This window comes from Macrotis lagotis, chromosome X (genome assembly GCF_037893015.1).
Source record: "Macrotis lagotis isolate mMagLag1 chromosome X, bilby.v1.9.chrom.fasta, whole genome shotgun sequence".
Lineage (NCBI taxonomy): Eukaryota > Metazoa > Chordata > Mammalia > Peramelemorphia > Peramelidae > Macrotis > Macrotis lagotis.
This window is the reverse complement of record NC_133666.1, coordinates 94,140,836-94,158,670: the sequence shown is the minus strand read 5'-3', so window position 1 is coordinate 94,158,670 and position 17,835 is coordinate 94,140,836. Positions and strand designations below refer to the sequence as shown.

General features: G+C 32.4%; 1 protein-coding gene across 4 annotated transcripts in view; it reads left to right on the top strand.

The window, feature by feature from the left end:
- The window catches only part of SYK (spleen associated tyrosine kinase), a 156,132-nt gene that overhangs the window by 30,722 nt on the left and 107,575 nt on the right, over positions 1-17,835 (top strand). For all 4 annotated transcript variants that reach the window (XM_074203878.1, XM_074203877.1, XM_074203876.1 and 1 more), the window contains exon 2: positions 16,313-16,761. In XM_074203878.1, coding sequence (XP_074059979.1) covers positions 16,348-16,761 — 414 coding nt within the window. In that variant the 5' untranslated portion in view covers positions 16,313-16,347. The remainder of the gene's footprint in view (positions 1-16,312; positions 16,762-17,835) is intronic.

Sequence of the window (17,835 nt, the reverse complement as noted above, 5' to 3'; positions counted from 1 at the left end):
CTATTTCTTTCATTATCTGAGCTACTTTTATTTTTTAAGATATTTGTACATTTCATTTAAATTATATTTTTCTTTCCACATAGTTGGATATTTTATATTTTATTTTTATCCTGATTTGTTGCAAATTTTCCTTTTCCTTTTTGATTCTGATTAATTTTCTTTCTTTTTTATAGATAAAATTACCTAATGATATATATATATATATATATATATATATATATATATATATATATATATATATATATATAGGTTTTACCTATTAGGGGTTGGTTTTTTTGATATTTGTTTTCTAGTCTTTTTTTTAACTTGAGTATTGAATTTAATCTTTTGTCTTTTCTTTTTTGATAAAGCATTTAAGTATATACTTTTTCCCCAAGGATCTTTTTTTTGCTGAATCCCAGAATTTCTGATGTATTATCTCACTGTTATATTCTTTTATGGAATTATCTATTGCTTCTAAAATTTATTCTTTCACTCATCAGATTAGGATTAAAATATTTAGTTCAATGAAGGATAAACATACATATGTATATACACAATAGTTCTACTTTCCTACACTTTTCTTAAAGGTTTTATTATGACAAAATTTTCTATTATTTATCTTTTATATTTTAATTTTTCAAGTATTCTCCAATTAAATTTATTTTTTATTTGTTAACATTTTATTTGTTTTCCAATTCCAATTTCCAATTATACATTAGTAAAATCTACCTATCATTTTTGTAAGGTTTTGAATTTTATAACTTCCCCCTTCCTCCCAACAGAAGGCTGTTTGACAATCTTTGCATTGGCCAGAGTCATAATTTGTTGTTTTTGGAGTTAGGGGTGGGGGGAGGAGTTCCTGGGAAATGCTGCCTTCACACTGCTATCTTGACTCCGCCCCCTTCCCAATTAAATTTTTTTTTAAAATTTATTTTCAGTTCCAAATTCTTGTCTTCTTGAGAAGGCAAGAAATGTAATACCCATCATATATATGAAGTCATACAAAGCATTTTCACCTTGGCAGTGTTTAAAAATAGCAAGAAAAATAAAGAAAATGAAAAAAAAGTTGCTTCATTTCATATTTAAGAGTTCATTAGTTCTCTCTTTGGAGATGTTAGCATTTTTTATGAGTCCTTTAGCATTGTCATTTATCATTACATTGATTATTATAGTTCTCTTTTACATTGGATTATTATAATAGTACTGCTGTTATTGTACCTTGTTCTCTTCCTTCCTTCCTTCCTTCCTTCCTTCCTTCCTTCCTTCCTTCCTTCCTTCCTTTCCTTTCCTTTCTTTCTTTCTATTTTTTTTGCAAGGAAATGCGGTCAGGTGACTTGCCCAAAATTACACAGGTAGGTAATTAGTAAGTGTCTGAGACCAGATTTGAACTCAGGGCTGGTGATTCACTGCACCATCTAGCTGCCCCACAATGTTCTTTTATTTCACTTAGTATTAGTTCATTTAAGTCTTTACAGATTTTCTGAAATCTGTCCATTCATCATTTTTTATAGTCCAGTAATATTTCATCATAATTATATCCAATATGTTTAGCCATTCCTCAATTAATGGCTATCCTTTTAATATCCAGTTCTTTGCCACCATAAAAAGAGCTGTTATAAACATTTTGCACCTATTGATTCTTTTCCCTTTTTGTTGCTCTCTGGGACATGAGTCTTGTAGTTATATTGCTGGGTCATAGGGTGGACACAGTTTTATAGACCTTTGGGAATAGTTTCAAGTAATTCTCTGGAAAGGTGGAACCTGTTTATAGCTCCAACAACAATGCATTAGAATTCCTAATTTTTCTTATGTGCTCCAACATTTGTCATTTTCCTTTGATATGGGGTGGGTTGATAGGGGATTTCATTACTGATGCTTGCTCTTCATTCTTTTTCCTTTTTTTTTTAGATTTTTCAAGGCAATGGGGTTAAGTGATTTGCCCAAGGCCACATGGCTAGGTAATTATTATTAAGCGTCTGAGGCCGGATTTGAACTCAGGTACTCCTGACTCCAAGGCCAGTGCTCTATCCACTGTGCAACCTAGCCACCCCCTGCACCTCATTCTTAAAGAAGACTATGACAACAGGGAGGTCATGCCATGACAAGCATATGAATTGGATTTGAGTGAGGGAGTGCTGTACTAAGTCACTGGTCTCATTTTCTCCTCCAGAGTCATCTGGGTCCAGTGGTCAGATATGAATCAGAATGACTAGAGATGGTTCTGGATGAGAGGCAGTCAGGGTTAAGTGATTTGCCCAAGATCACATAGCTAGTAAGTATCAAGTGTCTGAGGTCAAATTCATCCTTGGATCCACCTGACTGCAAGACCAGTGCTCTATCCATTGTGTCACATAGCTGCCCCTGGGGATTTCATAGGGTTGAGGTGGTTCCTCAGGTTATTTATCATTAAATTATCATTGCATTATTGATTTAGATTTTATATGATTGATATTAATTATTAAATATAATTTGTTTATTCTTTGACAACTTATTAATTCTTGAATGGCTCATATATATATATATATATATATATGACTCAGTTCCCTAAATATTTAATGAATGAGATAATGAGATCTTTATAAGAGAAATTGACTGCAAGAATTTTTCCCAATTCTTTGCTTTCTCCCTAATTTTGGCTGCATTCATTTTGTTTGTTCAAACTTTTAAATTTTATATAATCAAAATTAAACATTATACTTCTTGTTATCATCTCTGTTTCTTGTTTGTTCAAGTTGCCTTTTTTATAGATCTGAAAAGCATTTTTTCTGCATGCTTTCTTAATTTAGTTATGATTTCACTCCTTATTTCTAAGCTATATACCAATTTTGACATTATTTTGGAATGCATTGGAATGCCTTGTTTTTGTTACTCTTTTGTAGTTTCCAGAAATGTCCGCCAAAAATTCGTGCCCCAGTAGTGTGTATCTTTGGGGTCATCAAATGCTAGGTTACTATGATAAAAGGAGTACCTAATCTATTTTCCTGTTCAACCACTTTAGCTTGGCCAATATTAGATTGTTTTGATAATTGCCACTTTATAATATAGTCTGAAATCTGTTTCTGCTAGTCTACCTTCCTTTCTTTTTTTTTTGATTCCCTTGATATCTCAACTTTTCATTCCAACAGATAAATATTGTTACTTTTTTCTATTTTTATAAAATAATTCTTTGGTAATTTGGCCTGGTATTGAATAATTAAATAATTAAATTAAGTACAGTGGTCATTTTGATTGTATCGGCTTGACCTATTGACTAATAAATATTTTCCCAACATGCATTTGTGTGAAAAATTTCTGTGTTAATATAGTTCTTGGATTTGTCTTAACAAAAAGATTCCCAAGTATTTTTATACTTTCTATAGTTATTTTATTTTATTTTTTTGTTTTTTGCAAGGCAATGGGGTTAAGTGGCTTGCCTAAGGCCATACAGCTAGGTAATTATTAAGTGTCTGAGGCCAGATTTGAACTCAGGTACTCCTGACTCAAGGGCCAGTGCTCTTTTCACTGTGCTACCTAGCTGCCCCTTCTATAGTTATTTTAAATGGATTTTTTTCCTTTTAACCATTCTTGATGGATTTTGTTAGTAATATATAAAAATCTGATGATTTTTTGGGAGGTTAATTTATATACATCAGTTTTGCTAAAGTTGTATAAACATTTTGATTTCTATGTCTTTAAAAATTATTGAATATTTAAAACTTTCCATGGGTTTTAAGTCCATTTATCAAAAATATGTGAAGTCAAACCTTCCAGTTTAAAATTTAAAAAAATTCAATTGTTTATTGTTAACATTAATTTTTTAAAAATTTGAATTCTCAGTTCTCTTTCTCCCTCTAGTTCCCTTTCCACCCATTTAGAAGGCAAACTATAATATAAGTTATATTTGTAGTCATGATAATGGCATTTTACATATCTAAGTGGCAAAAAAACTCTAAGAAAAATAAAGAAAATCTAAAAAATACTTCAGTCTTCACTAAAGGATTCTGGAAGTGGGTGTGATTCTTTTGAAATTGTCTTGGATCATTGTATTGATCAGAGTAGCTGAGTCTTTCAGAGTTTTTCATCATCACAATATTGCTTCCTTATATGATGTGGAAGCATCTCCTGGTTCTGTTCACTTCCTTTTGCACCAATTCAATCTCCCCACACTTTTTATGAAACTATTCCCCTTTCATTCTTTGTATAACATAATAACATTCCAGTATCATAATGTACCACAATGTGTTCAGCCTTTCCCCAAATTTCTTTGCCACTTCCTCAATTCAATTGCAAGTCATGACATCGTCTTCATGAAGACATTGGTCTTCCAGAGCAAGACCAAAAATAATTGCTTCAAATTATTTTTAGTTAATTCTCTAGGATTCTCTAATCCTACCATCTTATCTGCTTTTGATAGCTTTGTTTCCTTATTTCATCCATTTTTCTTGTCTTATTCTTATAGATAGTATTCCTAGCACAATGTTGAATAAAAATAAAGTTGTTCATGAACATCTTATCTTGCTCCATCCCTGATCTTATTAGGAATGTTTCTAGTTCAGCCCACACATAATTTGTTTTGGGTTTGGATGATATCATTTCAAGAAAGGTTTAGTTTATTCCTGTTTGTTGGCATCTTCATCTCTGAAGTTGTTACTTTCCTCATTTCATTGGAGCCATGAAAATCATACCCAACTTCCTTTTTATTACCTTTTTTATTATATCTTGTCTTCCTTTTCTTTAAGTCTTTCTCTAGCAATTCAAGTCTTTTGCCTGCTTGTCAGCCTTTTTAATCTGCTCTTTATTCTTTTTTTTTCCATGCTCTCTGATTCTCTTCATTCTCCTTAATCTTGAGCCATTTTCCTCTTTCAGTTTTAGTCCTGCCCTGCTTCTCAAACTCTCTAAAATTTCTTTTCTCTAACTTCAGTCTTTTAGTTTCCTCACAAACTCCAGGCCTTATACTATTACAAATTCTCATTCTTCTGTCACTGCTCATTTAAATATAATCATTGCCTACAGAGAAACTTAACCTATTAAGTGGGTTGAACAGCTTCTAATCACAAAAAAATTAAATTAAAAAGTAATTTAATTTGGTTTTGGAATGCCTTTTATGATAGTATTTTTCTTTTTAAATATTTGTAGACTTTGACTCTTTTTTTTGTTAGAGGTATGATTTGTTAGAGATGTGATTTCCAAAGTATTTGGAGTTGTTTCAATCAGTGAAGATCAACACCTTTTCTATAACTTAAGAGTTTTAAAGATTTGCTGAAGGTATGGAGAGGTAAAATGACTTGGCCAGGATCATACAGTCAGAGAAGGATGTTTGAGGTAGAGCTTAAATTCAAAGCTTAAACTCAGATTTCCTTGCAGGCCCACACTTTATCTATTTTCATTGTTGCATATAAAAATATTAAAATTATTTTACATTTTTTAAACTTCCACAGGCTAGACAGTAGTGAAAAAATATGAGGGTATTGAGTTTCTAGCATAGAAGCAAAATTTTACCTCAGGTAGTAGAATAGCCTCTACACAGTTGACTGAAATAGAAATTGGGGTCCTCTTCCATGGGTCTAAAGCATGTGCTATTATTTTTTCTCAATGCCATAGGTTTCTATTTTTGATAGCAAGGGTTTTGGGTAAAGAATTTTCTAACATAATTCTGATAACACATCTTTAAGCTGTTCATCTGAATTATTGGGTTGTATAAATAGCTCCAAAAGTATTTTGATTATATGAATAGAGTTAATGAATATTTTGGAAAAAATAGCCAAGAAAGCAACAGAATAGATGGTTTCTGTAAAAAATGTTTTAGTGAAGTGTATTTGGCTGAATGTAACAATTAATCCTCAAATTTTTTTATTTTATTGCAGGTGTGGGCTATAAAAATTGTTCTATTTTTAAAACAAGCCTTATTTTGACTTCTCATTTTTCAGTTTGTTTTACATATTTTACACTCTGAGGGACAGGTCTACTTCCCTAATTATATACCCCTTTTATGTTGGTGATTGGTTCCAGGACTAACTATTGTTTGCTGTCTTTGCTTTTTCTTTTTAAAATGTCTTCCTTACCACCTATCTTTCTTCTTTTTCCTCTTATCCCTTGAATTCTGCTCGCAAAGTTACAACTCTTAAAAAAAAATCTAATCACTGAGAATTCTGTGTACTTATATACTAGAAGAAATATTAAAATTATTCAAAGTGGTAATTTCTTATTTGCAGGATTGCAGATGTGTATCCAATATTTGTGTTTTGGTAGTAGTATGTTGAACATTTTAAAGTTTTAAATGGAGTCCTATATGAAGTTTTAAAATGGCATCCTATAAAGTAGGATCCCATCTTATTTCCTAAAATGAAGTTTTTAAAACATCTTACTGTTCTGCAGTTTCCTTGAACATCAGACATGCTGTTTTATTTCTTAAAAAAATAATGAAAGAAACATTCCTTTTATTTCTTAGTTCAAGCATTGCATATATGCATTTCCAGAATATTTGGAAGACATAATTATGATATCAAAAGAGACTACTTTAAACCTTGTTCAATAACTTGTTTTCATATTTTTCCATAATAGTTTTGAGTCATCTAATCTTTGAGACACAAAAAACTTGATTAAGTTTATTAAAGAATATGGGAGCAATAAACTTATAGATCTGGTCATCCATCAGATGATTATTGCAGGAATAATGAAATATATGGTCTGCACCCTCCAAAACTTTTTTGTAACCCTCATAAATGGGTTTCTCTTCAATAATTATCCAGAAGCAAAGATACTTGATGAAATGGATTAGAAAGAAAAGTAGCAATTAAACATTTCCTGAAGTATCATTGGTACTTACCTCTTTCAAAAATATATGCATTAGTGGGAAGGGTATATACATAAAAGACTATAAAATGATGAGGCATACCTGTAAGCATCATGTGTGCCATGAAGGAGCAATCCATGTTTCTACTATATATACTTATATTTTCTAGTAATGCTATCACATCGATCAAATTAATATAGATCCTGTACTGTCCAGTCCTGTGGTTTTTGTCAAATGCTTCTCTACTAAATACACAACTGCTGTGTAGAAACTGCTTGCCTGCAATCTTTACCATTCCAAGTTCTGACTCATTTAAGATGATATGGTTATCATTCAAGGAGGAAATGGAATGTAATTTTGGGGGAACAATTAGGATTGCTTCTAGAACCTATATCTTACTCCTCTTTGTCCAAATAACCAATACTATTATTTAGGCCTTTACCATCTCTTGCTTGGACTGTTGTAAATTGATCTTACTGCTTTTAATTTTCCTTTATTTTCCCCAAGGTTGTCAAAATAATTTTCCTAAGACAATACTACTTCTTCTCCTCTTCACCCTTTGTTCCTCTCCCTACCCCTTCTTCTTTTCCTCCTTCTTAGGCTTTTTTGTATATCCCTTTAACATTTAGGAAAAAATACAAAATGCCTTATCCTTACTTTTAAAGCCTTCTAGAATTTAACTTCAACCTTTCTTTCTAAATTCATCATATTATTCTTTGCTATTCTATCTATATACAAACCTGACTACTACCAGGGAGAACCATAGGAGTATTTTTGGGAGGGACAACTATCCAGATGCACCAATCCCCTATGGGACTTTCCAGAGATAAGACTGAGCATAATGGAAGACACACAGGGTACTGCTGTGTCATTTTGGAGGAATACTCAAAACTTAGACAAGAGGAAATCCTCACAAGGAGGCTTCCATGTGGCCAGAACTTCAGGGCTCGTTAGAATTATTATGCTAAGAGAGGTCAGTGACCTTTTTTGTGGAGAAAGTTGGCACTTAGGAGTCTAGACTTGAGTGCCCTCTGAGCACTGCTTATAATATTAAAGTTCATGTTTGCTATAAAGGTGCAAATCTCAGCCACACCACCTAGTGACTGTTAGATGTTAATAATTTGAGTTATTAGAACAAATCAATGGGCTTCCAGTGAACTTTTCACTTTCTAGTGGGTTTGAAATAATTTTTCAAATCCAAACAACAACTTAACACCCACTTCTTACCTCTTACACAAGAAATCCATCTCCACTATAAATTCATATTGATTTTAAAATATAATATGGACATAAGTGATTGATGCCTTGTCTTTATTTTCCTTGTAAGTTTCCTAACACCTCCAGGAAGATCCCAAGTGGCAGCCTCTGAGACTATAGTCATTTGATTCCCTGTGCTCAATAGCTTCTTATCATTCTGAATCTTGCACCTGGATATATGTTTTGATCCCAGGTTAAGATGTGAGTAAATTTGAGGACCATGATCCTACACATGATAATTTTTATATTCCATAAACTTATAATACAAGAGAATTGGTTGAGACTGAGAAGGTCCTGAGCTGAAGTCCCATTCTCATTTTCCTTTTCCTTCTTGTATTATCTACTCCATATGTAAAATAACCAGAGTCACAATTCCAGCATAGACTTAGATATCACCCCATCCTCCTAGATTGGACAATCCAAAATTTAGTATAACTCATCTGCTTCTCACTAGGGAGGCCCATTCAGATTTTAGAAACATTCCCCTAATACTGAGCAAAGTAGCAAAGATGGAAAGGTTCACAATCAGTTGCTGTTTCCAAACACTTAGGAAACCCTATAACAGTTTAAGTTAGTTCTAATGATCTCCAACACCCACTATTTGTAAAGGTTTCAGAGGTTTGCTCAGCTGACCAGTGTTATGTAGTTCTTCAAGAACTCCTTGCATTTTCAGATAACAATGTCCTTCAGAACCTAAGTCCAAGTCAAATTCAAGTCATTGAAACAGAGAAATAGGTCTCATGTCCTAATATAGAACATTAATACTAATTGCAAGAGGAGGTCTTTGGTTAAGTCTCCCCATTTATTAAATTAGGTTTCAATAAATAATTCAATTTGTTCCCATTTCCTATAAATGTACCATCCATTCCTTTAATGTCTCCTCAAGCTGGTAATATTCAGCCTGTGTGTATCTTATTTACTTTCCTTCCTAATCTTTGCTTGTTCAATATACCCTTATCAGAACATGATGATTGCAAATGATTTCAGGGTTCCAGTGTTTGGGGAAGACAAGATTGAGGGGATTGAGAAAATGGGGGTCAATATAGGGGACTCCTTACTCCTCATCCTCCTGAATTTCTTTTCTAGTTGATGAAATTTCTTGCAGTAACAAAGTTAAATTAGGGTTGGAATAAGATAACCTTGAAATTCCTGCTCCCTGCTTCATAAAAACGAAAAGTTTGGTTAACTTTTGAGTATAGCTCCAGAATGGTTGGATCAGTTCACAACTGCATCACTAGTGCATTAGATTCCCAATTTTCCCACGTCCTCTCCAACATTTATCATTTCCTTTTTTGTCCTATTAGTCTTTTGTCTGATTGGTGTGAGATGGTATCTTAAGATGTGCATTTCTCTAATCAAAAGTGATTGTCCTCTTCATATGCCTAAAGTTAGCTTTGATTTCTTCATCTGAGAATTGCCCATTCATATCCTTTGTCCATTTATTAATTGGGGGGATGGCTTAAATTAAATTCAGTTGTCTATATATTTGAGAAATGAGACTTTTATAATAGCTACCTGCCATAACGATTGTTTCCCAGATTTCTGCTTTCTTTCTAATCTTGAATTGTTTTTGTTTATGTAAAGCCTTAATTTAATATAATCCAAATCATCTATTTTATGTTTTGTAATACTCTCCATCTCTTGGGCATGAATTCTTTCCATCCCTATAGATCTGAGAGGTAGTCTATTCCTTTCCTTTCCTTTCCTTCCCTCCCCTCCCCTCCCCTCCCTTCCCCTCCCCTCCTTTTTTGCAAGGCAATGGGGTTAAGTGATTTGCCCAAGGTCACACAGCCAGGTAATTATTAAGTGTCTGAGGTTTGAACTCAGGTCCTCCTGACTCCAGGATTGGTGCTCTATTCTCTGCTCCACCTAGCTGTCCCTATTCCTTGATTTTTCATTTGCTTATGTCTAAATTATACACCTATTTTGATCTTTTTTTTTTTTGATTCAATTGTGAGATACCATTTTATTCTTTTGGTAAAACAATTTTTCCTTACCCTGGATAAAACAAAACAACAATAAAAACAAAACAAGAACAGAAACAAAAAAACCTCTATGGACCTTTACAATCCAATGTAATATTTTAATAACATTTCTATTATTTGTTTTTAAAGTATGATTAAATATTTGCACAAAGTAGTTGATCTTATTTCTGTCTGAGATGATGGTCTATACCTAATTTGTGTCCCAGTGTTTTCCAGTTTTCCCAGCAGTCTCTGTTATCCCCAAAGTTTGTATCTTTGGTTTTCTCAAACACTGTTATTTATGGCCTTGTACTTAATCTGTTCCATCTATCCATCCATCTGTTTATTAGCCAGTATCAGACACTTTTTTGTGATTCCTGATTTATAACAAAAATTGAGATCTCATATTCCTAGGCTAAATCCTTTGTATTTTTCATTAATTCCTTTGATTCCAGATGAATTTTTAAATTGTTTTTTCTACTCTATCAAATAATTTTTTGGTAGCTTGGTTGGGCACTGAAAAAGCCAAGATTTCCAATTTTGTCCACACTTATTTTAGCTGGAATTTCTCTTTCCATTCTTATTGCTGGACTATATTGATCATATAATAAATGTTGATGATTTATGTGGATTTTCATATCCTACAGCTTTGCTAATGTTGTTAATTATTTCAAGTAATTTTTTATTGGATTCTCTTTGGTTCTATAAAGTATATCATCATATTATCTGAAAGAATGATAATTTTGTTTTCTTATTGGCTATTCTAATTTCTTTAATTTCTTTTTCTTCTCTTATTCCTATAGCTAAAATTTCTAGTAATCTATAATAAGTAGTGATAATGGACTTCTCTGATTTTACTGAGAATACTTCCAACTGATTCCCTTTATAGATACTGCTTATCATTTTAAAGAATGTTTCCTTTTTTACTATGCTCTCTACTGTTTTTAATAGGAATGGCGCTGTATTTTGTCAATAGTTTTTTAAATACCTATTGAGATAATTATATGATGTTTTTGTTATTGATATGATTTATTATGTTGATAGTTTTCCTAATATTGAACCAATCTTGCTTTCCTAGAGTAAATCCCACCTGGTTATAGTGTATTATCCTTGGGATATCTTTAAAAAAATTTTTTTTAATTTATTTTAGGTAATGGGGTTAAAGTGAATTGCTCAAGGTCACACAGCTAGGCAATTATTAAGTGTCTGAGGTTGAATTTGAACTCAGGTCCTCCTGACTACAGGACTGGTGCTCTATCCACTGTGCCACCTAACTGCCCCCTTCCTTATCCTTGTGATATCTTGCTGTAATCACCTTATTAGTATTTTATTCAAAACTTTTGCATCAAAATTCATTATGAAAATCTACGATTTTCTTTCTTAGTTCTAGCTCTTCCTGGTTTAGGTATATCAGTACCATATTTGTACTATAAAAGGAGTTTGGTAGAATTCCTTTCTTGCCTATTTTTCTAAGTAGTCTATATAGTTTTGGAATCAATTGTTCTTTAAGTGTTTGATAGAATTCACTTATTTACCCATCTATCCCTGGGGATTTTTTATTAAGGAGTTCATTAATGGCTTGTTCAATATCCTTTTCTAAGATGGGGTTATCTAAGCATTCTATTTTCTCATCTGTTAATCCAGGTAATTTATATTTTCATTAATATTCATTGAATTTATTCATATTGTCAGATTTATTGGCATATAATTTGATAAAATATTTCCTAATGATTGCTTTGATTTCTTCTTGATTGGTAGGACTTTCATCCTTTTCATTCTCAATACTTTATTTTCTTTTTTTTTAACCAAATTAAACAATGACATCTATTTCATTGGTGGTGTTTTTTTTTCCTTGTAGAGACCCAGTTCCTGGATTTATTTATTAGCTCCATAGTTGTTGGTTTTTTTTACTTTCAATCTTATTAATTTCACCTTTGATTTTCAGGATTTCTAGATTGATACTCAAATTAAGATTTTAAATTTGTTTTCCAAATCTTTTTTTTATTTGCATGTCTAATTCATTGATTTGCTCTTTTTCCAATTTGTTGATATAAGAATTTAGAGAAATAAATTTTCCTCTAAGTACTTTTTTGGCTCTCTCCCATAAATTTTGGCATTCTGTCTTATTGCTGTAATTCTATTTTAAAAATTTTATTTATTTAAGGCAATGGGATTAGGTGACTTGCCCAAGGAATTATTATGTGTCAAGGCCAGATTTGAACTGAGGTCCTCCTGACTCCAGGGCCAGTGCTCTATCCACTGAGTCACCTGACTGCCCCCATGTAATTGTTTGTGATTGTTCATTGATTGTTTCTATAGTTTATTCTTTGGTCCACTTATTCTTCTGGCTTAGATTATTAAATTTTCCATTTATTTTAACTTATCTTTCTACTATCCTTTGTTGAATGTAGTTCTTATTGCATTATGGTTTGAAAACAATACACTTAATAATTCTGTCTTTTTACATTTGTTTTGAGATTTTCATGTCCTATTTCATGATCAGTTTTTGTGTATGTGTCATTTGCTGCTCAGAAAAAGGTATAATTCTTTCCATTCTCATCCAGGTTTCTCTAAAGGTTTGTCATATCTAACTTTTCTAATTCTAACTTCTTTATAGTAGTGCTTCTCAAATGTTTTGGTCTCCATACTCCTTTATAAGCTTAAAAATGATTGAGAAATCCCATTATATCTATCAATATTTATCAGTTTTATGAGTTAAATTGTCTTCATATGCTATGAAAAGAGTTATAACCTTGCAGATCCCCTGATGCTGAGCAGTCCCTGGAGCACACTTTTAACACAAACTATTCTAGAATGTTCTATTACACAAGAAACTACTGGCTATCTTGTTTGATTACTCTTTTGTCCAGCTGTCTATAGGAGTTACAGATGGTTAATTCCAAAACCACTACCCTTGGGAGTCACTGGAGCATAAAGTGCTGCAGGTGTTGATAAGACTCACTCACCCACTTCTATTAAGCTTTTTATTACTTGCTTGACAACTTTTATCAATTGCTACAGTTTTTTTTTTCTCTCATATATCATCTCCCTTTCAATATAAAATTAAGTTGAAGTTGGTATCACCAAAAATGTTTTTAGGGAAAGGTATCCATAGCTGTTTTCTTTCACTGAAGCATAAACTGAGTGACTAAGAACAAAGAAATTCCTTGGTCAACCAAACAGCCACTATACAACTACCTTAATTTAGAGCAAATAATTTTAGAAATTTTCTTTGTAGTTTAGAACTGAGAGTCCCTATTCCAACATAAAAGAAATACTGAATTTGATGAGTAAATTCAATTCAATTTAATTCAGTTCAATAAACTATTATTTGCAACGTGTCTAGCATTTTATTAAGTTTTGGGGATACAAATAAGAAAAAGAGACAATCCCCTTCCTCTAACCATAGAGAAAAAGCACACCTTTATTCTGCTTCTATTTCTCTCTCTAACTAAAATGACTGGTTCTGGAAATGACAGAACAAAAATGATTATCAGATAGACAAGATAAGTAAGAGATACCATTTTCAGGTGTGACAGTTATTCAACTGATTATCACAGTATTTAAATAAAGAATTCAATAATATTGTTCTCACTAAAAGCTCATTATCATAGTTTTTAATAATGTTTGTGCTTATAATGCACATAATATATCATTCAACTGAGAATCAGATTATCATAGTACTTAAATCAAGAATTCAATAACGTTCTCACTAAAAGGTCATTACAGTTTTTAATAATTTTTGTGCTTATAATGCACATAATATATTGATATAATAGCATATGTATATGTGAATATATGTGTGCATATAATTATAAATTGATGTCTTTTTATTCAGTCATTTTCAATCATTTCTGACTTAAGTGATAGACTCTTCCCATTTGGGATTTTCTTGGCAAAGATGCTGGAGTAGATTGCCATTTCCTTCTCCAGTTCATTTTATAGATAAGGAAACTGAAACAAGGTTAAGTGGGTTACCTAGTGTCACACAGCTAAGACTAAATCTTAGATTAGTCTTCCTAACTCCAGGTCTCCATTGGACCACCTAGCTGCCCCAAATTGCTTTCTATAGCTATATACATTTTTATTTTACTGAATCTGAGATTTCATTATTCTAATGAGCTCCAAGTGAAACATCTATAAGATCTCTGCAACTTACAGAGTTAGAGAATTTTTTGTGGCACGGAGATATTCAGCAATTTGTTCAGTGTCCCCAGATGTATATCAGAGGATAACCTTGAACCCAGGTCATCCTCACTTGAAGGTCAACCCTCTAACAATTCTGTACTGCCATATATATAATACTTAACAAGCTATTAATATATAGAAAGGCTAGTAATTTTGGTCATCTCATTATATTCTTCTACTTTGCTAAAGTTTATTATTTCAGCTAACTTTTTCATTGAATTTTGTTGTTAGTTATTCAGTTGTGTCCAACTCTCCATGTCCCTGTGAACCACATAGGCCATGGGGTTTTCTTGGCAAGGATCTTGGAGTGGATTTAGATTTCCTTCTGTAGTGGTTTAAGGCAAGCTAAGATTGTGACTTGCCCAACGGTTACATAGCTTTATTAGCTGTAAATCTGGGGCTGAATTTGAATTTAGGTCTTTTTGACTCCTCTGTTCTATCCTCTCTTTCCTCTTTCCTAGCCACACCCCCCAATCTTATTGTAAAGCCCTCTCTATTACATGTAGTGATAGCTCTCAGTTTTAGATCAATTTGTTTTTTTACCATATTACAGTATGTTTATTCCTATTCCTTCTTCATGGTTTTTCCATAGAAGTGTTTACTGTATTTTTTGGAAAATGAAAATTCTGCATCAATTAATATAATCATGTGCTTTTAAAAATTCTTTATTAGGGGCAGCTAGGTGGCGCAGTGGATAAAGCACCCACCCTTAGAGTCAGGAGTACCTGGATTCAAATCCAGTCTCAAACACTTAATAATTACCTAACTGTGTGGCCTTGGGCAAGCCACTTAACCCCCATTTGCCTTGCAAAAAAAAAAAAACCCTAAAAAAATTCTTTATTAATATGGTTCCTTATTTTTATAAATTTTCTAATTCTGGCATAAATCCTACCTGGTCAAAATGTACAGATATTTCAGCATATTACTATATTCATTTAAGTTTTGTATCAATTTTATAGATTATAAAGAGATTATAGCGCAATAGATATTGGTCTATAGTTTTCTCAGTGTGATTTGTTTCTTCCTGGTTTGACAATCAAGATTATATTTATTCATAAAAGGAATTTTCCTCATTTTTTATTGTTATATGTAATATTGGAATCAATTTTCCCTCTAAAATGGTTGATAGAACTCACTCTATAGTCAGGATCCTTTTGATCCTGACTTTTTTCTTCTTTTTGGAATCAGTTATTTCTTATTCAATATTTTTTCTAAAATTGGGTAATTCATATTCTCTATCGTTTCTTCTGTTCATTTTGACATTTCATATTTTTTATTAATATCCATCGATGTGATTTGTCACTTTCATTTAGTCAGTTTTGTTGATATCTAATTTGGCAAAAAGATTGGAAAATAATCCTTTATTTCTTTATTTGTTAATAGTATTTATTAAGCATTTAGTTTTTCTTTATGTGTCTCTTTAAAAATCAGACAAGTTTTTCTTTTTTTTCCTTTTCATCTCTCTCCAAAGTTTATAGTTTTCCAATTCTGAGTTTTTGTTTTGTTTTGTTTCACATTTATTAATGTCTAACCACTATACCACATTGATCTTGAAGGAATTTATTCTAGATAATTATTAAGCTTTTTTTACCCTAGGTTTAAGATCCCAGGATTTATTAATTATTTATTAATTTGTTAATTAAACTATCAACCTAAGATGATATATTTCACAATTGTAATAGAATGGAATGAACTCCAGACTTTAGAGCGCTGGTATTTGGGTTTGATTCCCAGGCCACTGACTGTCATGACTCTTAACCTCTCATAGTTTTAGTTTCTTTATCTGAAAAATGGGAATGCTTTTGTCCCCTACTTGTAAGAATAAAAGAACTTTTCTACTGATAATTCATAACAGTAAGCTTGAGGATATCAAAACCAATAAGGAAATAATACAATTCTGAAATTCTTAACCTATGCTACATTAACTTTATGACCCCTGAATCACAAATTCTCTTAGCCTGTTTCTTCATCTATAAATAAGGAGTTTGAACTAGATGACCTCTATCATCCAATCTAGCTCTAAATCTGTGATCCTATAACTTTTAAGAGCTCTTCCCCTAGAACTTCCCTTCTTCTCCACTCCCCCCCCCATCAAATGTCCATTGTATCCTCAAGCTGACAGCTCTTTATGCTTTCTTTTCTCTACTAGGTACAGTAGTGTTGCTTTTGGCCTAATAAGTGACCATGGCAACCAGCTTGGTTGACAGTGCAAATCACTTACCTTTTTTTTTTGGTAACATCACCCGTGAAGAAGCAGAAGATTATCTTGTTCAGGGAGGAATGAGTGATGGACTCTATCTACTTCGTCAGAGTCGCAACTACCTGGGTGGTTTTGCATTATCTGTGGCCTTTGGAAGGAAGGCTCATCATTACACCATTGAGAGGGAATTGAATGGGACATATGCCATTGCTGGAGGGAGGACTCATACAAGCCCTGCTGAACTCTGCATTTATCATTCTCAAGAATCTGATGGCCTGGTCTGTCTTCTGAAGAAATCTTTTAATCGGCCACCTGGAGTAGAACCTAAAACTGGTCCATTTGAAGATTTGAAGGAAAACCTTATCAGAGAATATGTAAAACAGACATGGAACTTGCAGGTGAGCTATTTATTGTTTCCATTGAATAGAAATTTTCATTCTATTTAAATTTTAATCAATTTCATGAGTCCTTGCATTTACCATACCTCTTCACATATTAGATAGTAGTGTTTCACTTGGGTGCTATTTACATAGCTATTAACTTCAACAGATAAAAACTTCACATGTTTTTAAAAGGTAATCCTTTTTTAAACCATCAAATAACAAACTGAGATATTTAGGGTTTATATTTTCCTTTCCATGATATCATTTTTATACTTTACTCCCAATTTATTCTACTCAAAGAGTATTGAGCACTTCTGTGTATAAATTACTGTACTAATGAGAGACACAAAATATGTTTGTTATGTTATGACCCTTGCATAGAGATACATGCATATATAACAATAGTATAAAATGATCCATTACTGATTTAATACATATGCTTTTGCAATTCTGTTGTATTTTTCACATAATAATATACCTGGTAGTATCTCTGTTTATACTTTATTCTTCATATCAAACTATAAATGTTATTAATCAATAAGCTCTTATTGAGTACTTTCTAATGTGCCAGGCACTGTGCTACATTGGGTATAAGCAGAAAAAAAGAGACAGTCTAGGAGCTTACATTCTACTGGAGGAAGACAACACATAAAAGGAAAGTAGCAGAGTGGGGAGTAGGGAGAATAGCTATTATCTTGGCAGGATAAAAAAGTTTCTGCTGAGTTTTGGTCTTGTATCATCAAAAGCTTTTTGGACATTTCCAGTCTTGGAGACATCTCAAATCACACACACACACACACACACACACACACACACACACACACACACACAAAAACACGTAATGACATTATTTTTCTTTCCAAACCTCCCTTCTTTCCAATATTCTTATTTTATTCATCAAGGATCAACTCCTTATCCTATTTATTACCTTGCCAATTCTGACTACTATATCTCTCAAATTCATCCCTTTATCTCTGTTCACACAGCTTTTAACTTTTTCCCGATTACCTTTCATCTAAACTATTACAGTATTATCTACTTGATCATTTACTTCTAGTCTCTTCCTTCTCCAATCCATCCTTCAATTGC